The sequence below is a fragment of the Aspergillus welwitschiae genome, assembly GCF_003344945.1.
Source record: "Aspergillus welwitschiae strain CBS 139.54b unplaced genomic scaffold BDQ94scaffold_26, whole genome shotgun sequence".
Classification (NCBI taxonomy): Eukaryota; Fungi; Ascomycota; class Eurotiomycetes; order Eurotiales; family Aspergillaceae; genus Aspergillus; species Aspergillus welwitschiae.
In genome coordinates, this window is record NW_020798720.1 from 16,987 (window position 1) to 39,216 (window position 22,230).

Below are 22,230 nucleotides of genomic sequence, written 5' to 3' on the forward strand. Positions count from 1 at the left end.
TACATGAAGTTCAAAAATCAAAAAGCAAGGGCCAAGCGTGGATCGAACACGCGACCTAAAGATCTGCAATCTCTCGCTCGTACCACTGAGCTATTGACCCGTCTTGCTTGGCAAAGTGGCAAAACTTGTGCTCTATAACCGGAGCATCATCTTTTCGCTGATAGTCTACTGAGCTAGGATTGTGTATGTACCAAGAGTTCATGGTGCATTTGGCTGTGTATGTTGTATTACTTATTATAGTTTTGGCTTTTATCTGGCTTAGATACAGAGGCGGCTCCTAGATCTTATCTCACTACCAGGTGACCTGTTTGCGCTCTCTTCATGCCGACGTGTGTTGCCGTGGTCCTAGTACTATATATATTCGGCCGCTCATCGTGGGTTGGGCAGCTTAATGTCCACGGGCCTCTCTGTCACTCACAGTCATGCCCATAGAGAAACTAATTGTCCTCACAAAGGACATGCACCCAAGCGTGTAGCCACCAGACACATCTTCCATGTATCAATAACTCGCGATAATCAGTGGCTTCTCATCCGACCTCATATGCCAAAGCGGGGCCCGTCAGCTTATCCCCGTCTCGTATCGGACAGAAACCAGGTACTCTGGGGATTGGAGGACTCATGACAGAAGTGATATTAATAGTATCTACGAGTGCTTGATTCTCATCATGAGTGAAACCCTATTTACAATCCTACAAGGAATACCCATACCCACCGTAACGTATACAGCGCCAGGTACAAACACCAGGGCGACCATGCAACCAGAGACACAAGCAGAACGAATACTAAATCAAACATAGATCCCCACTACAAACAAAACAAGAGGCTACCGAAATGCCAAATCCAGGTGGATGAGATCCGCCGGCGTTTGAAAGTCCCTGACCCCGACGGAGTTGCCTTGATCCGTCTTACAAATCATCAATAAACAATAGTGGCATACGTCACAGAAAGGTATACTCCTGACATCTCGCAGCTCCTGGCTCAAAATAATCTATCTGGATGAGACATTGCGCCGCTTCGTGGATTATCACGTAATTTGTCAGCAGCATATACGGAGTGCCGAACGCCGACATAAGCTGTCGATCAGATGCCGAAGTGAATGGTTTCTAATCAGCATCATCTATGACGGAGGGCAGCCGCTGAAGAAGGTTATCGAATGAGTAGATGAATCATATATAACACGATGATTAGCATCGAATATAGATAACCATTCCAAAAAATCCTCACACTTCAGAAATCACAGATCCCTCTCAGTACAACATCTACCACATCAGCGACAATAACCATACAAAATGTCTCTCAAACCCATTACCCTCTACGGCCACACCATGGGCCCCAACCCCTGGAAAGTGGCCATGGTACTCGAAGAGCTCGAAATTCCCTACAAGACGATCTACATAGCTGCTGCAGATGTCAAGAAAGAACCATTAACCTTGGTCAACCCCAATGGCCGCGTGCCCGCTATCGAGGACCCCAACACAGGAATCACCCTGTGGGAGTCAGGCGCCATTATCGAATATCTCTCCGAAACCTACGACAAAGACAATAAGATCAGTTTCCCAGCTGGTACCCCTGAGTACTTCCAAACAAAACAATGGCTCCACTTCCAGATGAGTGGGCAGGGCCCGTACTTTGGTCAGGCTGTTTGGTTCCGGCGACACCACCCTGAAGTGGTTCCTAGTGCTCAGGAGAGATACAAGAAAGAGGTTCTTCGGGTGTCATGGGTGCTAGACAACGTTCTTAAAGATAGGGAGTACCTAGTTGGCGGACGGTATAGCTACGCGGACATCTCGTTCGTGCAGTGGTTTAATGTCTTTGGAATCGCCACGGATAATGATGTTGACATGGAGAAGGAGTACCCAAATCTTTACTCTTGGCTCGAAAAGATCAAAGCAAGGCCGGCTATCACCAGAACTGCCGAACTACAGAAGGAAGCAATTGCGAATGAGAAGCACTGAGTGAAAGTGGATTTGGAGCGTCATTCAACCTAGGATGTCTATCGGGGATTGTAGAAGTCATTGCAAATTTGTTTTATGCTCCTGAGGTCCGGATATGGGGACCAGTATGTAGTAATATTATGATGCCAAGTACTTTTATAATCCCTTGCTCAACTCTACGATCTCTGCAAATATAGCTGTTGAATAGAGATCGCGACGTTAGAACAGAGTAGGAACTGGTAGAGAATAGATCGATAATGTGGAGAGCGAAGAAGCTCCATCCGCGATGGGGAGGAGCCCGGTAGCGGCTAGACCAGATACGGCTAGCGCATATGAGGGTCTTGGCGCGAGTTTTTGGAGCGTCGGTCCGTGTCGCGACAGTCGCTCTGCCTCCAAGCCACCCATCCATCAATCTCTCGTCGCTGTCTGGTGGAGTCATCCACCCCCATTATATCTTGGTTATCCCGAATACCCTTTCCTCTCACGTCTCGACCATTTAGAGGGCTGCGTCTGCGCCCTGCCTACCTTTCTTCTGAGCAGAGCCAAGGTCCCTTGCTCTCTGCCACCCGCGACCTCAGCTTCCCGTCGTCGACTATCGTGCCAACAAAATGGAGGACAACCAGGTTATGTCTGGTGGCGCCACTGAGGATGCTCAGGCTATTAACGTGGCACAGGATGCCCCAGGTGATGTGATTACCACTTCCGGTGCGTTCACCCTCTTTCCGCCCCTAAGGGGATTGGAATTTGCCAACACTCGCATCATGACACCCAGGATCGCAATCGCATCAGGGATCTCCTGAGAAAAAGACCGAGACTGTATCGGATACTGATAATCCGCTAGATGCACCCGCTTCACCCAAGCCCCAGAATGCCGATGGCGAACCCGAGGATGAAGAGATGGGCGGCACCGAGACGGAGACGAAGAAGGAGACCGATGGAGGCGAGGATCTCGCTGATGTTGCCGCACAGTCCGGCGCTGAAGGTGCTACAGATGAACAGCCGGCGCAGGCCAAGGCATCCATTGAGGCCTCTGCGCGCTCACATCTCGTTTCGCAAACCCACGCCATCATCCTCCCCAGCTACTCTACCTGGTTCGACATGCACCTCATCCACCCGATCGAGAAGAAGGCTCTGGCGGAGTTCTTCAACGGCAGAAACCGTAGCAAGACCCCTGCAGTTTACAAGGATTACCGTGATTTCATGATCAACACCTACCGTTTGAACCCCATTGAGTACCTCACAGTCACTGCGTGCCGCCGCAACCTTGCTGGTGACGTGTGTGCGATCATGCGTGTGCACTCCTTCCTGGAACAATGGGGTCTTATCAACTACCAGGTAAGTATCTGCCTGGTGCCGACCTCAGGCCTGAGGTGCTGATACCTTGATTCAGGTGGATCCCCAAACGCGTCCGTCCAACATCGGCCCCCCTTTCACTGGCCATTTCCGAGTGGTCGCCGATACCCCCAGAGGCCTCCAGCCATTCCAGCCCGGACCCAACCACTTTGTCAAGCCTGGAAAGCCTTTGCCAGCTACGGATCGTGCGGCATCAGCGACCCCAGCTGCCAAGGCCGACCTGAACCTCGAGATTCGTCGCAATGTGTATGATGATAAGGGCAAGGAGATCACTCCTGCCACGGAGGACAAAGACAAGCAGACCAACGGCGAAGGCTCAACGAACGGTACGACGGGCGATTCGACCAAGGCGATGGAGAGCGCTTCCAAGGAGCCGAGAAAGAAGTTCAACTGCTTCTCTTGCGGCATCGATTGTACTCGCCTCAGATTCCACTACGCCAAGGCGACACCAGCAACCGCCAACCCAGCCGCACCTGACACCAAATACGACTTGTGCCCTAACTGTTTCTTGCAGGGCCGGATGCCCTCCAGCCACAGTGCCTCAGACTTCGTCAAGCTTGAAGACAGCCCATACTCGATAGCCCCCGATCGGGATGCGCCATGGTCGGATTCGGAGCTTGTGCTGCTGCTGGAGGGATTGGAAAACTTTGACGACAACTGGGAACAAATTGCCACTCACGTTGGATCCAGGACAAAGGAGGAGTGCGTGATGAAGTTCTTGCAGCTGGAGATCGAAGACAAGTATCTGGATGACATGCCTGAGGTTCGGGCAGGCAGTGGGCGGGAGCCTATCAGCCAGGCCGAGAACCCTGTCCTGTCCGTTGTCGCTTTCCTTGCACAGATGGCTGAGCCTGCCGTGGCCGCGGCTGCCGCCGGCCGTTCCGTGGAGGAGATCCGCAAGGAATTGAGAAAGCAGCTTGAGAAGGGTTCTGGAGCTCAAGACAAGGGCAAGGAGAAGGAAGGCAGTGCGACAGTCAAGGCTGAGGATTCCATGGAAGTGGACTCTGCTCGTGAGGAAGCAACCGAGCAAGCCGTCGAGGTTGCTGGTTCCGACAAGGGCAAGGCTTCCCTTCCCACCGTGGCTCTTGCCGCTTCTGCCGCTCGTGCTGGCGCCCTGGCTTCTCACGAAGAACGTGAAATGACCCGCCTGGTTTCCTCGGCCGTCAACGTTACCCTCCAGAAGTTCGAGATTAAGCTGCAGCAGTTCAACGAGATGGAGGAGATCATCGAAGCCGAACGCCGGGAACTCGAGCTTGCTCGTCAGCAGCTCTTCCTCGACCGCATGGCCTTTAAGAAGCGCGTCAAGGAGGTCCAGGACACCCTGCAGGCCGTCAGTCTTCGAGGCCCTGGTGAGGAGACCAACAACATGCTTGCCGATGCTGCTACGACTGGGATTGGCAACCGCTATAACTTCCAACCGGCAGGAGGTGACGTTAGAGGCGTGCAGCCACTGAGTGCAGAAGCAGGCGCTGACTACAAGACGTTGGACCTGTAATGTACCTATGAAAAGGGAATGTTCCACCAATGATGACATGCTTGCTTCCAACAGCTGGAGAATTCGATAACTCTTTCCTTTCATTTCTAACGACCGGACGAAGGAGCCGTACGGGGTTGCTTTTCAATAATATCCATTGTATTGTACAATATCATAGGGCTGGGCAGGTGGAGCTATGAAGAAGAGTGAATAGTCGGGGATGTATCTGACACGGACAGACAAGGTGGTAGTAAAGTGATGTGTGATGGATTGATGGATGGCTTGCACTATGATCTGGTCTGATTATTTTCAGTTTCTTTTTACATTCGATTTACAATCCGCTAGGTAGGAAAAGGCGCAAATGTTTTGGGAGTTCAGAGCTAAGTATTGTACGCGTGTGCCTTGCAAATCGATGTTCTATTGATGAAATCACTCCTTGTCTTCGCATGTTAGTAGTTTTTTTCGGGTTCGGTTTCTAGATAGGCCTGGAGGTGGTTAGAAACGCCATTGTAGTCTTCTAGGTTTACAGTACCTCGACCTTCGGCTACCATTCATTCTGCTCTACGTACTCAGGTTTTCGATTATCTTTTGCCTCCTGTGGCCCCTACCTACTCACCATGGAAATCGAGAGACATACTATTATACTACAGTAAGATCGTTGTATATAGTAGTACTGAGCTAAACTCTACCATTACCTCGGTTCCAAGCCATTGGATCAACTATCACACCTCCCAACAAACATGCAACCCCGGCTGAGAACAGAGGTGTCAATTCAATAGACACTAATATCTCATGACAGGGACGATGTGATACCTCAACACCGACTGTTGATCACCACCATCCACGAGCCAATAATGAAAGAGCATATCGCTCCACCCATGCCGCTGCCCGGATATGACGTTCCTAAAGCATTTAGTGCTATTGAACTAGGATGTATGGACTTGATCCGTCTGTTTGCTTATTTGGACGCGTCGGCGCGTGCTTCTGTTTACTATTTTCACTACTTCATAGTACTCATCCTTGATTTTGGTCTTTCTATCTGTCATTAAAATCATTAATTATATACCTAGTCACGTTATATACATTGACCCATTTCTAGAGGAATTGAGCGGCTCATTCAATATGCCTGCCCAGAAGAGAACCTCCACTGAGATGGATCCCGCGATCGCTACTGGCCCCGATAAAGAGAATCAGCCAGCGGCAGAAGCAGCGCCGCATTCTGGCAATACAAAGAAAAGCTGTGATGAGATCCGGCAGGAAATACGCGATTTCATTGCTTCAGGGCAGATGAGCGCCAGCAACTTCCAGCGCGCAATTGACGTGTCTCCGCGGTCATATGCTGAATTTTTGAGCCAGGAGGGCGTCAAGGGCGCCCGGTCGGCTACGTATAACAATGCGTTGAAGTTTTTTGACGGCCGGAGCGGAGGTACTGTTGTGCCTTTGGCTGCAACCCAGCCTGCGGCAAGCACGGCGGGAAATGCTCAGAAGAGGGCGAAGAAGAGTCAACCATCGAGTCCGGCTGCAGTTGATCTTTCGGATGTTCACTTGGATGGGGATGAGGATGGGAATGTGCCGGTCTTCGAGACGTGTGATGTGGTGAGGAAGAAGATCAGGGCGCATCTGCGCAAGACTGGAGTGACGCAGGCGGCTTTCATGCGAGAAGCTGCGAAGGCGGCGTACCCGCAGGGTACGAAGAGGCTGAACGCGAATTCGTTCGGGGAATTCTTGAAGAAGAAGGGTCCTACTGCTGGGAGCTCAGGGGCGGTCTTCTATGCGGCGTATGTGTATTTTGAGAAGTTGAGAATCAAGAATGGGAAGCCGAAGGACGCCTTCCGACTTGAGATGGAGAAGGTCTGGCCGAATGGCTTCGAGCTCGATAATGCGGCCAATGGGAGGCTGTGGTGTGGTCCCAATGAGAGACCCTGGGTTGATATGTATGGGATGGTGCATTTTTCGTGATTGTTACTGTTTGGCTCGTCTGCGGACCATCTCGTTTGCAATTATGTTCGGTTGCGTATTGTGTTCTTTGTTATATACTCCGTTGGATTGATTAGTTTTGAGCGAATTGCAGTTCATCCTGTTGCTTCTTTTGGTTGTTCTTTGATTATTCGGCCATTGGCATCGATGCCTGCGAATAGCTCGGATGCCGTGCTTTCGTCCAACTTCAGAGCCAGCTTAGGCCTTGAGTACAGTACATCCCAGGTGAATGCTGGCTTTCCGCTTCTGGTATCCCAGTTCACTAGGGGAACTAGACAGGATATGCGTTTCCAGAGCCTCTGCATGAATCGTCGTGTGATGTTATGGGGTCGTCCGTCAACATAATCTTCGAAAGTATTCCCCTTCTGCGGTCCCTCCGTCAAAAACCCAGCATCTAGAGTGGACTCAACAGGAACGGAAGAAGCCCCGACTGCCTTTCGTCGTTTGGGTGGCGCCCACGGAATAGTCCCCGACATAAGACCCTCCAACACCTTGAGCTCTGAGTCAGGCAGCGGTGGGAACAGATTCTGTAGCGTCTGATTATACCATTTCCTCCGGATGTTCCTGCGACGAGACGGAGCGAGCGGCTTCCCCCAGATATTCTCCGCGGGAATAACTGGCTCGACTTGCTTGGTGTAATAGCCGGCATTCAAAGTGGTGATCATCGAGTTACGGTTCTGAGCTTTCAAGAGATCAACCATGACCGAGGGAGGCCGCCATCCATCTTCAAACATCCCTGGTGCTTCCTGGGCCACTGTCTGCGCATCCGCCGCATTCAATGCGTCCACCGCGTCTGCTGGCGTGACCAATGCTTGTATGAGTTCTTGTCTCCGTCTTCCTCTCCGACCATACGCCTGTTGCAGGACCTTTTCCAGCGGCTTAGTATATCCCTCATTGGCTCGTTTCAGTAAAGACAATTGGTGTGTTGCTGATTTCCGGAGTAATAGAAGTCGGTGTTGATCCGTCTCTTTCTTCTGGGTATACCGTCGGAATCGTTGGAGGATCTGGGTATGGAACGTGACTCTGGCGACGGGGTCAGGGAGATAGGTACATTCGCGGAGTAAGGAGCGCAGAAGGTGCCGCCATGTTTCGGGAGGGATCTGAATGGCAGACATGGTGTCTGACGTTATTTCTCTATCGTCCTATTCGATTCCTCCCCAGCCCGGAGTTGATTCCGCAGCACCGCGAGGCTATCCGACAGAAGCAGCAGGCGGTGAGTCTGGAGAAACCCAAACAGGCAATAGATGTTTTGAGGCAGCGATACGCGAAATCGGGTTAGCCGCGAACGCGACCGGAGCGAATAACGAACGCCCCGCGACTTCAATCAACTCATTCATCTCGTTCCTTTCCCCCATTTCTTCATGCAAGGCTATGTTGTACAGGATCACCTGAAAGAGCTGCATATAGAGTGGCTTTTGCACTACTTGTAAAATTACTCCGGGCCGTTCAGGGCCTGACTGCCTCGCCAGAATCAGGCTCATTGACTTGTCTCATCCCTTCGCGGTCGGTGCGCTAGCCACGCGCCTCTCTCTTTTCGCGCGACGTTCCGAATTGCCTGGCCGGTCAGTCAGACTGGAGCAGTAGATCCCAGGATAGGTGCAGTTCCCCGCATGCTTTCGTGAATCTCTCATTCTGTCATGATGCTGTTCACTTGTTGAACTGGCCCTGCTATTGGCTTATGGTACCTGCAATTCGTATTTATTAACCTTTTTTTATTTTTTCCTTCGACAGAGCTGCCAGCCTTGAGTCGGTGTCTGGGTCGGGCACCCTAACACTGCTAATTCACCGTTCCTTCAATGGCTTCCAATAACAACCACCCAGCTCGCCCAGGCTTACCAATGTCCTATTCACAGAGCAGTATGAGCTCCGCCAATGGCATGGTATTTTCGCAGTCGCAAATGGGCTCCTTCAACGCCTCCCAGTCGGTGTCGTCCACTCCTCGAGCTACGCCTCCTCCGAAAGGGTCGCAACAGTCGATGTCCTTTGGTTACTCGAACGGCCTCCCGCACGGTCCTCGGTCTAGTTTCGCAGGTTTTGAGGACATGAATGGGTATGGGACGATGATGTATCATGAAGAATTCAAACCTCAAATTTATAGGGTCTGTTTCCCGTCATTGCGCATCCTGAATCCCTTGAAACGGTACTGACTCGTTTTACTGCTGTGTTGATAGGCTGTCTACTCCAATGTCTCCGTCTACGAAATGGAAGTGAACGGTGTCGCCGTGATGAAACGTCGCTCCGATTCGTGGCTCAATGCTACGCAGATTCTCAAAGTTGCCGGTGTGGTCAAGGCGAGGAGGACAAAGACACTGGAAAAGGAGATTGCAGCGGGCGAGCATGAAAAGGTTCAAGGAGGGTATGGTAAATACCAAGGAACCTGGGTCAACTATCAGAGGGGCGTGGAGCTTTGCCGGGAATACCATGTCGAAGAATTGTTGCGACCCCTTCTTGAATATGACATGGGCGGTACAAACGGTACAGCGCAAGACTCACTCGACACCCCGACAAAGGAGCAAGCAATGGCTGCGCAACGGAAACGGCTGTACAGCGGGATGGACAATCGCGGCATGAGCCAACCTCAACAAGGCACATTCTTCCAGAACATCTCTCGCACGGCTGCGACTGCAGTGAACGCCATGAGCAAGGCTCGCTTCGACTCACCTGCGGCTCGCGGAATTGACCAAAGGCGATCAAGTGTTATACGAAAGCCTTCGCACCAGATGAGCAGCCAGGATACCCACATACCTTTGAACAGTCAACAAAGCATGTATAGTGTGACATCTGATAGCGGTTTCGGAAACAATTTCCAGAGTAATGGCCGCTATGCTATGCACGATGGTGCCAGCTTCGACCACGAGGAGCCAAATGAACCTCCGCGGAAGCGCGTTCGGTCTGCCTCTCACCAGGCGCCGTCGTTCGGGATGCCCTACGAGCACTCGACGGCTTCCATGGCTGAACCAACACCAACTGAGCCGAATGACTCCTTTTACCAAGATATGGATGTCTCAACATCGATAGTGGATGGTAGCAAGCGCGGGTTCGAGCCTTTGCCGCCCGCCACTACCCCAGAGAGGTTTCAGAAGATGAAGCTCATCATGACATTATTCCTCGACAAAAAGACGCGCGATTTTTCCTCCCATCCGGCTTTGATGCAATTGACTGGGGAGGATCTGGAAATTCCGTTGGACGAATATCGGAACAACGCGCTACACTGGGCGGCGATGCTCGCTCGGATGCCTCTTGTCTATGCACTTGTTGAGAAAGGAGTTAGCATCTTCCGTTTGAACGGTGCAGGTGAAACGGCACTGCAAAAGTCTGTAGGAACGAGGAACAACCTCGATTATAGGAGTTTTCCGCGCTTGCTGCAGGTGCTGGCTCCAACTATTGATATGGTCGATTACAGTGGGAGAACGATCCTTCACCACATCGCCGTTATGGCTGCCACCGGTGGTGGAGGTCATGTTTCTGCTAAGCACTACCTGGAAGCCTTGCTGGAATTCATAGTTCGTCATGGCGGCACGTCATTGAGCCGGCAAACGCCGAATGGTGCCATGGAAAACGGGCAATTATCACAGGCTGGTGAAGTAATGACGCTCGGGCGTTTCATCTCTGAAATCGTTAACCTCCGAGATGACCAAGGGGATACAGCTCTTAACTTGGCTGGGCGCGCACGCTCTGTTCTTGTCCCCCAACTATTAGAAGTCGGGGCTGATCCTCACATACCGAACCACACTGGTCTTCGGCCAGCAGACTACGGTGTTGGTGTAGACATGGTTGACGGCAACGCACAGTCGCAGCAAGCTGGAAACGGAGGTGACTCCTTCATGGACCAGCTGGAGAAGACGAAGAAAGAAATCTTAGATTGTGAGTGCCCCTGAATTGAAAGCTGCTCATCAAAACTGACTTCAATAGCGACTTTATCTCAAATCACATCGATTGTCCAAGAGACATTGAGTGGTATTGACAGAGATTTGGCCTCCACCCTGGCTAAGAAGCAAGAAAAGTTTGACCACTGGCACTCGAAGATTCGAGAGTCAGCCAAAGCACGACAGATCGAGCAAAAACAGCTCGATGAGCTCAAGTCCAAATCATCGGATCGCATAGAGCTCAGCAGAAGGTTTAAAAACCTGGAAAAGTCTTCCGACGACCTGCTGGTGGTTCTGAAGGGAATCCAGGGAGATTCATTAGATTTGTCGAAGAAGTGTGCGATTGGGGACGCCGACAAAGAACATGGGCTCGACATTGCCGAGTTCGAGGCTCTCTTTCCTGAAACATTCGACCCTGCTTCTGGGTTTTCCGAGCAGCAGATGGCCTTTCTTCGCTCGCTCCCCACACCCGAGACCCTACAACAAAAAGCGGAGGGTTATCAAAAGTTTAATGAGGACATATTGAACGAGGTCGAGCGCCTCAAGTCCAAGAACGTGGTTTTGGGCCAGAACTACCGGCGCATGGTCATGGCCTGTACAGGATGGACTGCCGAACAGGTGGACGAAGCTGCTGAGGGGCTGACCCAATGTGTCAAAGAATTAAATGAGAACCCTGTCCCGGAAGATGAGGCTATCGAGATTCTGATGAAAGATCGTGGCCAGGACTGGTGAATTCTGTTGGGCGCGGTATGAGGGAATGTTATGGTACATATGCCTGGTTCGAACCCCCTGATTCGTCGAGGCTTTTGGGAGCGATACAGCGATTCTTGTTTATTGTTGCTACCGGTTGGCTCTTGTAAATCAAGGAGCATTGTTTATACGGCAGGGCTGCGGTGTTTGAGCATGTTTGCTTGGATGTTTAACGCGTTGACGTCTGTATTTGCAGATACCCCCAGGGCACATATAATGGATTTTGAACGGCTAGTCGGATGGCGAATTATCCGACAGGTGAATAGCTGTACAATTAAATACAATCATCATCTCCTGGTTGTAGCTGCCTAAATTATTGACCATCGATCATATAGTGCGTTCGTGAGTGTACAAGTGCGTGGCCATAGCAATAATCGCGAGGAGATTAATGCTGCTTGCAAAGGATAGCATAATGCCACATCCCAGCGTAAGGCGTCACCGCCTGGAGATGGCTTATCGATAAACCGGCAGAAAAAAAGTGCAAAAAAGGCACCAAGCGGGATGGCGGGGTTCTCGCGGTCTCGCGCCCAGTCCTTCTTTTCCTTCCCCAGTTGCTTCTTTAGACGTTTCTCCTCTGGCATCAGGCTTGCAGGGTAGTATCTTCATATAGGGACGCACAGGATATGTTATACTGAGACATCAGTTCCCGTCAATTCACTCAAAAACCTCGACCTGAGGGTCTCGTGCCGTCTTATTAATTCATTCGCATAGAAGCCTGGTCGGAAGATCGCATTGATTCCCAGCAGCACACTGATATCCTCGCTCTTCAATAACGCATTAAACGATACCCCCGTGACAATCATTATGGGCGACGCTACGGTCACTTACCCCGCGTCTCTGAACACCCTGTTCGACGAGTCATCCGCGCTTCGGCAACAATATGACCCCATCCGCCTCACAGATGCGGATATAGTGCCCCTCCTGCAGCTGCCCTCCGCAAAGGCAGTCTTCGGACATGATGTAGCAGACTCAGAGGCTCTCGACCGTGTCTCTCGCAAAGAAATCTCTTATACTACTTTCTTGACGGAAAAGGCAAAGGCTGTCGCCCAGACACCAGTGGATGGCTTGACCTCTGAGCAACAGCGCTCTCAATTGCTCTATATCGGTCTGGCCGCTCTATTCGGTTTCTTGCAGTCGAATGTCACTGGTCCTCCGTTGCAGTTCAGCCCTGCAGATGTTATCATCCCTGCTGCCCTGCGGCCAGACGCGGCGGCCCTCCGCGCCGTCCGCGATCATGTCATCCGGGACCTCTCGGTGGACGGTGAGGCCGCTTACAAGCTGACTCCTAATGTGGAATTGTTCGCTGTGGCGAAGGCCCTGCTGGTGGATGCTGATGTCCTGTTGTCGAACGGTCCGTTGGTGGCTAGGACTGTGAGGGTCCGGGTCAACTTCCTTCACCAGAAGATGCTGTCGGAAGTCACTGGCACTCTGCAGGATTCCATCTACACCGATTTGGAGAACCTCGAAAAGCTCGTTCTGAGCGACAAGTGCACTGCACAGGAGAAGGGTCGGTTCCTTCTCGAACGGGCTACCATTCATACTCACCACAGCTTTGATGCCAAGGCCAGAAAGGATCTCGAACAGGCTGCCGTGGAGCGGAAGTTCGAGTTCGCTCTAACCGGTAAGCTCGGAAAGAGGACCAAATTCCAGGACCGTGATATCAGTCAGCTGGTTATCCTGGCTAAGAGCGCCGATGCCGCCGCGGAATCGGAGAGCGACAAGCCCTCTGTACCCAAGAAGCTCGATCTCAATGATGACACTCTTCTCGAGTCTATCTCCTTTACCAAGTCGGATGGCCAGAAATCCGAAGACACACAAGTGACCGTTCAGGAGGAGTCGAATCTCCCGCCTTCCCTGGCGTCTCTCGACCCCGGCGACCAACCCAAGCTTGACCCCGTCGACTCTGCTATTCTCCTTGCTTTCGCATCCGCCATTACAAACACCGCACCGGAGAACGGCCTCACCCGAGAGGAAACGCAGCCGTACGCGACCCGTGTGCTCGAGGGTGGCAGCTCGAACTGGCAGATCTACACTCAGGCCCTGTTGGTACGAAGCCGAGTCGAGGGATACAAAGCCAGAACTGTCGAGAGATCCGTCCTGCAGATGCAAGCTCTTGTCGACCAAGTCATCGCCGACACCGCCACCTCCGATGAACAAGCAGGAACATCCGTCGAAGAGCCGACTACTTTCCTTCCCCGACCCGAGAAATCGGAATCCGCCTCCGCCGCCGAGCGTCTGGAGTACATCTGGATCTTGAGCTTCTCCACCCGCTGGAGCCTGGAGGCAGAGCTCGCCACCCGCTGGGTCAACCTCGGAGGTCTGCGCACAGCCTTGGACATCTACGAGCGTCTACAGATGTGGGCTGAGGCCGCTCTCTGCTACGCCGCCACCGAACGAGAGGACAAGGCCAAGTACCTCGTCCGCAGACAGCTCTACCAACCCACCGGCACGGATCCCGACGATGAAAACGAGAAGTTCGATGGGCCCGAACTCTCCCCTCTCCCCGCCGATGCGCCCCGCCTCCTCTGCATCCTGGGTGACATCGACACCGACCCAGCCATGTACGAGCGCGCCTGGGCAGTCTCCAACAACAGATACGCTCGCGCCCAGCGCTCCCTGGCCCGTCACTACCTCAGCCTGAAGCCCCCAGCTCTCGACAAAGCCGAAGACGCCTACCTCAAGAGTCTCCACATCAACCGTCTTAACCTCGGCGCCTGGTTCGCCCTGGGCTGCGTGCAACTGGAGCTCCAGAAATGGGACGACGCCATCGACTCCTTCACCCGCACCGTCCAGCTCGAAGACACCGACGCCGAAGCCTGGAGTAACCTGGCCGCCGCGATCCTGCGCTCTCCCAAACCCGCAGAATCAACCGAACCCTTCCCCATCCCCATCACCGAGGCCCCCGTAAAGGCCGACGACGAAGAAGACGAAGAGACCACCAACCAACCCGCCCCCGAAGACCCCTACAAGCGCAAACGCGAAGCCCTAGCGGCCCTCCAACGCGCTGCCCAACTCAAGCACAGCGACGTCCGCATCTGGGACAACGTCCTCACCGTGGCGGCCTCCATCCCCCCGCCCTTCACTCCCTTCCGCGAAGTCATCACCGCCCAACGCCGTGTCATCGAACTCCACGGCTCCAAGAACGGCGAGAAGTGCATCGACCTGCCCATCACAGGACTGCTCGTGGACCACCTCGTCACTGCATACAACTATTCCGACCTCCTCATCTCCATCGATGGCGACGATTCTAACGCCAAGGTCGTCCGCAGCGGCACCATCGCCGGCCAGATCCTCTCGCTCATCGACACCAGCATCGTTCCGCTGATCACGCACTCCGCGCCGCTGTGGCTCCTCGTCGCTAGGGTGGAGGTGTTCCGTGAACGCCCGAGCATGGCTTTCGAGGCGCATGAGAAGGCGTGGCGCGCGACGGTTGCCTCGGCCTCGCAGGGCGCGTTCCAGATGGCTGATGAGAAGAGGTGGATGGAGATTGTGAAGGCTACGGAGAGGTTGGTGAGAGATGGGTATGCGCGGTTTGGTCCGATGGATAAGGAGGGTACGGAGGAGATGGTCGCGAAGGATTGGAGGTTCAAGGCTAGGAGTGCGGTTAGGGGCATTTTGGGTAAGGGGAAGGAGTTTTGGGAGGATAGTGAGGGGTGGGAGAGGTTGAAGGAGTTGCAGAGTGAGGTGGGGAGTAATTAGTAGATAGTGATGGTTGGTGGCATTATGTTATGGGAGGCATGGTTTGAAAGAAAAAGTATTATACTGTTCTCCTTTTTGGGTTGTGATTGCGAGAGCAGAAGCAGCAGCATATACATAGATCATTCATGAGAGTTCATTTGTTTGTTCGACTTTATCGACCTCTAATCTGCAATAGAAACCCAGGGTGTAATTATGCATCTACTTCCTATCTACAATTGTAGCTACTAATTATTCTCAACCTTCCTCTTCAACATCCCACAGAAACTCTCAAACAAGACCGTATCCCTCCCCTTCAGCCATCTCACAATAACCTTCACCCCCTTCTCATCAATCGCATCCTTCTTACACTGCACCTTGAACCCCAGTGCTGCCTTCGTCTCATCAATCTCCCCCATCTCAGCCATCGCATCCGGGTTCTGCATCTTGCGACGCGCCTGCCGAGACCAGACGTTCTGCATCGCGAACCCGACTCCCGTGGCGAGGTTCTTGCGCCACAGCCATTGGACGTGTAGGGCGGAGAGCTCTGAGTCTATTTTGGCGCTTACTTCGTCGATGGACTCGGATTGTGTGGTGAAGATGTATTCTGAGGGGAAGGGGAGGAGGTGTTTGGGGATGGCGGTGGTGCCTCGTGCTATAGACTAAATAGTTATTAGCTTGGTTGTTTGGTGGGATAGGACAAGGAGGAGAGATAGATCGTACGACTGTTGGACGCAGATCGGTCCATGACCAGGCTATGGCCCATCTTCGGGTTTTGTTTCCTTGGACGAATTCGGTCACGGCGTAGTTGTTGTTCTTGTGTTCGAGGAGCGTCTCGATGAGAACGGATACGCTGCTCAGTTTGCCGAGCATGGTGGTGTACCAGATTACTCGCTCGCGGAGGCGCAGGCTTTCTTCGATCATGCGCGTGATGAAGGCGATTTCGCCGCCGGTGGTCACCATTTCTACCTCGGCGCCGGTGCAGGCCTATTAGGATTAGTGAATGGCGGGATGAGGATGGGCGATGATCAGGTTTACCGAGAAGGGAGGTCGCTCTTTGGCTTCTGCAGAAGCTATTAATTCATCGCGCGAGGCGTAGAATGGGGGATTGCACATGGTGAAGTCAAGTCTGTGGAGGGTTAGTGGTGTATAGTGAGAGTGGGGGGTTGTAGTTACCTGTCGACATTGAGCTTTGTGTCTAATGGAATCAGCTCATCCTTCGGGTCTGTCTGGATGATCTCAATGCGAGAATCAAGTTTGTTCTTAGAGATTGTGTCTCGCGATGTTCGGATGTTGTCGTTGTCGATGTCTGCGTACGTGTGAGTAAAGGCGCATACGGCATAACGTTGAACATACCTGTTGCGACGAAGCGCCAATGAGGTCGCATGGAACAACCTAGCAGGGGGTAGATACTGCAGCATCCTGTCCCACTTAACTAGTGGGTTAGCGACCGAGTTCTCCGAAGGTGGAGTGGTGAATTACATGTCAAGTCCGATAACTTCTCGGTCAGGGTCATAGTTATCGCGGTATTCATCGCCAGTGGTATCGAGCAGGTCTTGCAGCCACAGGATGTAATTGAGTCTATACTTGGGGTCAGCTGCATTGCACGATGCAACTAGTCTATAGACAGGCAGTCATTTACCTATTTGGGACCTGCACGTGTCCTTGTTAGCTGCAGGAACGGAAATCGGCAGCTGGCAGACGTACCGGTGGACACAGTCGATTTTCCGGAATCTCGACTTTCAGCTCAAAGTCGCGTTGCAGCAGACTCTTGGTCAATTGACTTGAGTACGTGTCAGTGGCAATTGCAGCTACCATTCAGGTTAGTCTCTGACCCACCGAACAGCGTCCGGGTCGCTAAAGTCCAGCTGCCCATTGGATTTCAAGCTGGAGAAGTTTTAGTGAGTTGAGATGAAAGTGAGCACACAGGTTACACCGGATGGACTGACTACTTTGCAAACTCGGGAGACTGCAAGGCAAGAGCCGTAAAGTCCACCTCATCCTTGTAGATATTGCGCAAGGCCCTCATGGTGTGCTACTTACTGGACGTGAAAATGTTAGTGCTTTGTGCCACTGGTCAGGGACGGCATCGTGCACAGTGGACTGTGTGGTGCTGGACACAACCAATGGCAGCGGGTGGAGCGTACCGGAAATCCTCCCCCGATACGGTAGAGGCACGCTATTGCTAGGCGGCCTATCGCTTGCTTTCGAGAAGAATGCCCAGACGGAGTCTCCGAGACCGCGTTGGTTGAAAAACAGGGAATTGCTGTGGTGCGACAGACCAGAAGATCACGGAAGTCTGAATGGAATGGAATGGCTGGTAATGAGTGACGACTGCTGTGCCTGAGGCGATAAGGCTGGGAGGAGGGGGTTTCTGTCTCAGGCACTCAGGCAGTGATGTCATGCTCGCGTTGGATTCAATCTGCCAATCTACTCCGGACTGCTTGATCTAATCTACTTTGTATTTAAAGTCTTCTTCCTCTCCAGTGCATCTCTGGAAAGTGGAAACTGGTTTTTCTTGCACTGCAGCTGCTCTGAAATCTGGATCTGCCCCCCGCCGATCCGCCGATCTGAAACATTCATCCATTCAGCGGTTCAGGCAGCATCGCAACCGATAGCTCCATCGGCCTCGTGTGGTGGAGCCCGCGTTTCTTCCTCCCCCTCATTTTCCGTCCCTACAGGGCGGCTGCTCCAACAATTGTTCTGCTTCTCCCCCTCTTCTCCTCAGTCCCTCATTCTCTCTGGAGGCTGTCGATCTGAATACGCCGCCATCATGGACAAGTTTAAGCATAAGATTGAAAACCTGGAGGAGCAGCTCAAAGGTCATTCTTGTCTCCACTGCTCTGAATCCCACTAACCGCCCTCCGTCCCGACAGAAACCCACATCGAGGAGAAGGCTTTCCACCTCAAGCACAAAGTTGGCAAGTTCTTCAACATTGTCAACCCCAATCATCGCCATGATGAAGCGCACGAGAAAGCCACCGATGCCAAACGAACCGCTATCTCCGAATCCCACCGCTTCAAGTCGTTCGCACCGATCCGTGAGGGTAACAAGGTCAAGTGGTACGTCGATGCTCTGGACTACATGTGGGCCGTCTCAATGGCCCTAGAGGAGGCCAAAGAGACCATCTACATTGCCGATTGGTGGCTGTCTCCTGAATTGTTCCTCCGGAGACCCCCGTTCATGGCACAGGAATGGCGGCTGGATCAGGTTCTCAAGCGTCGCGCCGAGGCGGGCGTCAAAATCTACGTGATTGTGTACAAAGAGGTTCGTTCAGGTGCCAGTCACATCGTTTATGATGTTGCTAAAAGATATGGTCTAGGTCAACCAAGCATTGACTTGCAACTCCGCTCATACCAAGCACGCGCTGCGCAATCTTTGTCCCGAAGGAAGCCCTGGGTACGGAAACATCAGAGTCCTGCGCCATCCGGATCATAACATCTTCGAGAACGCAGCTGACATGACCTTGTACTGGGTGAGTTGGAATCTTGGATCATCCGGCAGCGCGTGCTAACTTAATCAGGCGCATCACGAGAAGTTCATTGTCATCGACTACGCATTGGCTTTCATCGGAGGTATTGATCTGTGTTTTGGAAGATGGGACGCTCACCAGCATCCCTTGGCCGACGTCCACCCCTCGAACTTGCGGAACGAGGTCTTCCCCGGACAGGAGTTCAACAACAACAGAATCATGGATTTCCAGAGCGTGGGTGACTGGCAGGCCAACGAACTTAGCAAGGCAGAGTATGGTCGAATGCCTTGGCACGACGTTGCCATGGGTGTGATGGGTGACTGTGTGTATGACATCGCAGAGCACTTTGTCTTGCGGTGGAACTTCATCAAACGGGACAAGTACAAGCGGGACAACAGTGTGGACTGGCTGATGCTCGAGGGTCGTACTGGAGACGATGAAGATCTTGTTGCGGTTCAGCGTCCCAAGTTCCCTTGCGGAGAGTACTTGCAGCACCCTCTTACGCCTCTAGATACGAAGCCGCTCGGCCAGCAAGGCTTTGCACGAGCGCAGATCGTGCGCAGTAGCGCCGACTGGAGCAGTGGAATCTTGACTGAACATAGCATCCAAAACGCTTACAAGGAGATCATCAGCCAGGCTCAGCACTATGTCTACATTGAAAATCAATTCTTCAGTAAGAATGTTCACCCTGAACACTGTACCAGCTGCTAACCCCACCAAGTCACTGCTACTGGAGACAAGCAGGCGCCGATTCTTAACACCATTGGGCAATCCATCGTCGAGGCTGTTGTCAGAGCTGGCAAGGAGGGAAGAAAGTTCCGAGTGATTATTGTGATCCCAGCCATCCCTGGATTTGCGGGAGACCTCCGGCAGAATGAAGCGACAGGCACTCGCGCCATCATGGATTACCAGTACAAGTCGATCTTGCGCGGTGAACACTCGATCTTCGGCCAGATCGCCGCCCAAGGCGTGAACCCCAGAGGTAGGTTGAACTTTGTGTTTGTTTGAGTTTGCCAGCTGATCTAGCTAGAACACGTTTTCCTGTTCAACTTGCGCGCATACGATCGTATCAACAAGACCCCTTCTCTTGTCAAGTTGGAGTCAGAGGCAGACGTGACTTACAACGATGTTCAACGTGGCATTGCTGAGTCTATCATGAGTGACAGTGTCCACCCGGCTATCGGCAAAGAGGGCGACAAGCATGAAGTGGGGTATGACAATGCCCAACAGGAGAAGGAGGTTCGTCTCGCACGGCTGCGTAAGTACGAGGAGCAGTTTGAGCGTCACAAGGAGATGGAGGGCCTCAAGGGTAGCGACACCGTGGCCCACACCACCATGCTCAACGGCGGCAACATGTCCGATGAGCCGTGGGAAGGCGATCCCGAGGCCGAGAAGGAGAACTTTATCCAGGAAGAGCTCTACGTGCATGGAAAGGTGTGCATTGTCGATGACCGAGTTGTCATTTGTGGAAGTGCCAACATCAACGACAGAGTATATTCCCCAGCCCCTAAACCCTCATATACACTATACTGATCAAGAGTAGTCTCAACTTGGCTACCATGACAGCGAGCTTGCTATTGTTGTTGAAGACGAAGACCTCATCGGCAGCATCATGGATGGCAAACCGTACAAGGCCGCCCGTGTCGCTGCCACTCTCCGTCGCCAGCTCTGGCGGGAGCACCTTGGCCTCCTCCCCGCTCAGCACTATGACGCTTCTGAAGACCCGAACGCAAAGCCCCCCTACATGTGCATGAACCACATTTTGGAGGGACCCGAAGACGACTTCGTCACCGATCCCATGAGCGACGAGCTCTGGGAGATGTGGACCGGCCGCGCCACTGTCAACACCGACATGTACCGCATGCTATTCCGCGCCGACCCCGACGACAATATCCGCACGTTCGATGACTACGACAAATTCTGTCCTCGCGGCAATAAGCAAGGTCACTTGTTCGACCCCTACCAGCCGGTCGAGGAAATCCGAGAGAAGCTGGATAAAATCAAGGGCCATCTGGTCTGGATGCCACTGGAGTTCTTGAAGGATGCCAACATGGCCGAGCCTGGATTGGCGGTGAATCAGATCACAGAGGTGATACTACCTACCTCCCGATATTTGTGTGAAACATGAGCTAACGTATCACAAATCTCATCTACAGAGTATCTACACCTGAGTTTTGCCTCCTACCTGCAGTACCGATTGTTAGTCGACAGGTTGTACTTGCTTTACATACCTAGTACCTAATAATACATACCAATATCATACCCGCCATCGACGCCACAGACTAGCCTCGAGGAGCAAAGAAAAGGAGAAAAACGAACCATCTAGAAGACCACCTACGTAGAGACTAAACTCCACCTCGAAAGGGCCCGTGCCCACACCACGGATCACCCATTCCTCCTAGTCCTGCCATTCCGTGTTATCCCATCCCAAGCCCATGATCCATCCCATAATCCTAAAACCCATCTACTTAAATTCTAATGATCCATAGTGCCCAACTCAACCCAACCTCCCGGGATTCCAGGATAGTAGGTAAGTAAGCAAGAGAGTTTACCTGCGATGCGGAGTACATGAACCTTCTACGCAAGGGATATTCAACGAAAACGGAGAGACCGAGAGACCGAGAAAAGAAAGAGACACACACAAGCACGCACTCACACATACATACCTAAGACAAGTACCCAAGTAAGTAAGTAAGTACTGTACATACTAGGCAAAGTACATACAGCCACACCTACAAGCATGTCCCAAGTACCCAGTGAATTAGACAAGTAAGTGGATGGATAAAACATCCACTCACTCACTGACCATACAGTATCTCCAAAGTAGAAGAATTCCTGAACTCTAAAGTTCAAGGGATGTTTTATCCCGACACTAACCCCCCCTTCTCTCTCTCTCTCCCCACGCATCGCCCTATTTCCCAGTTCGGTATTCGGGATTTGATATCTCACATACTTAAGCATGACCTACAGTAGTAGGTAAGTTACCTGGTAAGTAAGCCCCATTTAGTTATTTTTTCAAGCTTCCATACTTACATTTACATACTTATTTCATACATGCATGCATGACTTACAGACAGGTAGCCCCGTTCATGTATACTATCCTAGTTATAACCATGAAGAGTAGTAGAAGTATGTGGATAGTTAGTATCTACTAACTCAGAGAAAAAGAAAACCAAAAACCCCCCCACCAAGAAAAAAAAGAGGATGACTGTACTACTAATTATCAGTTAACTAGTTACTACCTTCCCTAAATAGATAGTATTTCACTAAATCATTACCCTTTCTAAATTCGATATAGACTAGACTACCTAAGTACTCCGTAGCACACTAGAATAAATAGTCCTAACTCTGTGAACTCTGTAGAATCTATCTAGTATTAATTTTCCTTTTTTCGAATTGACTTTTCCGATACATCATGCACCGCGCCCGATTTGGTAAGTAAAACTAAACTGGGGTAGGCTGGATTGGAAGTTAGGTGCAGATTTCCTGTTTGGTTGGTTGGGTGGGTGGTCCTCTTTTTTGTCTATTTTTGCGGGTCGGAAGGAGGCCGGGGGTGGCCCACTTTGCTTGTCATTAAGGAATTGTCATTATTATTAGTGGGGAAATTATTGACGGGGATAAATTTAATTTGGGTCAAGTAGATAGATAGTCTACTCCGTAGATAGTTTGTTTATCGGAAAGTATGTTATGTACAGGTGTGTCCCGGGATCTTCGTGTGTCATGTCTGT

The 22,230-nt window shown here is 51.9% G+C and overlaps 8 protein-coding genes and 1 non-coding gene across 9 annotated transcripts; 6 read left to right on the forward strand and 3 right to left on the reverse strand.

Moving 5' to 3' along the window:
* Positions 1-27: 27 nt before the first annotated feature.
* On the reverse strand, positions 28-100 carry BDQ94DRAFT_t199. Its single transcript has one exon. It is a non-coding gene; the product is annotated as a tRNA-Cys (tRNA).
* Positions 101-1,190: 1,090 nt separating this feature from the next.
* On the forward strand, positions 1,191-2,196 carry BDQ94DRAFT_147750 (glutathione S-transferase family protein). Its single transcript, XM_026767073.1, has one exon. The coding sequence runs from the start codon at positions 1,290-1,292 to the stop codon at positions 1,953-1,955; it is 666 nt and encodes a 221-aa protein (XP_026623960.1). The 5' UTR covers positions 1,191-1,289; the 3' UTR covers positions 1,956-2,196.
* A 339-nt stretch (positions 2,197-2,535) lies between these two features.
* Positions 2,536-5,247, forward strand: rscE (putative RSC complex subunit (RSC8)). Its single transcript, XM_026767074.1, has 3 exons — positions 2,536-2,639; positions 2,707-3,269; positions 3,325-5,247. The coding sequence occupies exons 1-3, from the start codon at positions 2,543-2,545 to the stop codon at positions 4,780-4,782; spliced, it is 2,118 nt and encodes a 705-aa protein (XP_026623961.1). The 5' UTR covers positions 2,536-2,542; the 3' UTR covers positions 4,783-5,247.
* A 491-nt stretch (positions 5,248-5,738) lies between these two features.
* On the forward strand, positions 5,739-7,369 carry BDQ94DRAFT_147753 (uncharacterized protein). The gene has a single exon (XM_026767075.1). It carries the CDS (start codon positions 5,884-5,886, stop codon positions 6,718-6,720), a length of 837 nt encoding a protein of 278 aa, XP_026623962.1. The 5' UTR covers positions 5,739-5,883; the 3' UTR covers positions 6,721-7,369.
* BDQ94DRAFT_180670 (uncharacterized protein) lies at positions 6,778-7,870 on the reverse strand. Its single transcript, XM_026773686.1, has one exon. It carries the CDS (start codon positions 7,851-7,853, stop codon positions 6,834-6,836), a length of 1,020 nt encoding a protein of 339 aa, XP_026623963.1. The 5' UTR covers positions 7,854-7,870; the 3' UTR covers positions 6,778-6,833.
* Positions 7,871-8,534: 664 nt separating this feature from the next.
* BDQ94DRAFT_180673 (putative APSES transcription factor (MbpA)) lies at positions 8,535-11,599 on the forward strand (the record flags this gene model as incomplete). Its single annotated transcript, XM_026773687.1, has 3 exons — positions 8,535-8,837; positions 8,910-10,602; positions 10,651-11,599. The coding sequence occupies 3 exons, from the start codon at positions 8,535-8,537 to the stop codon at positions 11,334-11,336; spliced, it is 2,682 nt and encodes an 893-aa protein (XP_026623964.1). The 3' UTR covers positions 11,337-11,599.
* Positions 11,600-11,859: 260 nt separating this feature from the next.
* Positions 11,860-15,053, forward strand: BDQ94DRAFT_180675 (uncharacterized protein; the record flags this gene model as incomplete). The annotated part of the gene is made up of 1 exon (XM_026773688.1): positions 11,860-15,053. Exon 1 carries the CDS (start codon positions 12,159-12,161, stop codon positions 15,051-15,053), a length of 2,895 nt encoding a protein of 964 aa, XP_026623965.1. The 5' UTR covers positions 11,860-12,158.
* A 224-nt stretch (positions 15,054-15,277) lies between these two features.
* BDQ94DRAFT_172386 (DUF890 domain protein) lies at positions 15,278-17,058 on the reverse strand (the record flags this gene model as incomplete). The annotated part of the gene is made up of 10 exons (XM_026771948.1): positions 15,278-15,691; positions 15,753-16,016; positions 16,068-16,158; positions 16,206-16,338; positions 16,386-16,459; positions 16,512-16,610; positions 16,672-16,682; positions 16,737-16,812; positions 16,869-16,916; positions 16,979-17,058. 10 exons carry the CDS (start codon positions 17,056-17,058, stop codon positions 15,278-15,280), a joined length of 1,290 nt encoding a protein of 429 aa, XP_026623966.1.
* A 560-nt stretch (positions 17,059-17,618) lies between these two features.
* Positions 17,619-21,016, forward strand: pldA (putative phospholipase PldA). The gene is made up of 8 exons (XM_026776217.1): positions 17,619-17,851; positions 17,906-18,297; positions 18,353-18,505; positions 18,554-19,175; positions 19,224-19,484; positions 19,533-19,993; positions 20,046-20,591; positions 20,659-21,016. The coding sequence occupies exons 1-8, from the start codon at positions 17,803-17,805 to the stop codon at positions 20,671-20,673; spliced, it is 2,499 nt and encodes an 832-aa protein (XP_026623967.1). The 5' UTR covers positions 17,619-17,802; the 3' UTR covers positions 20,674-21,016.
* Positions 21,017-22,230: the final 1,214 nt, after the last annotated feature.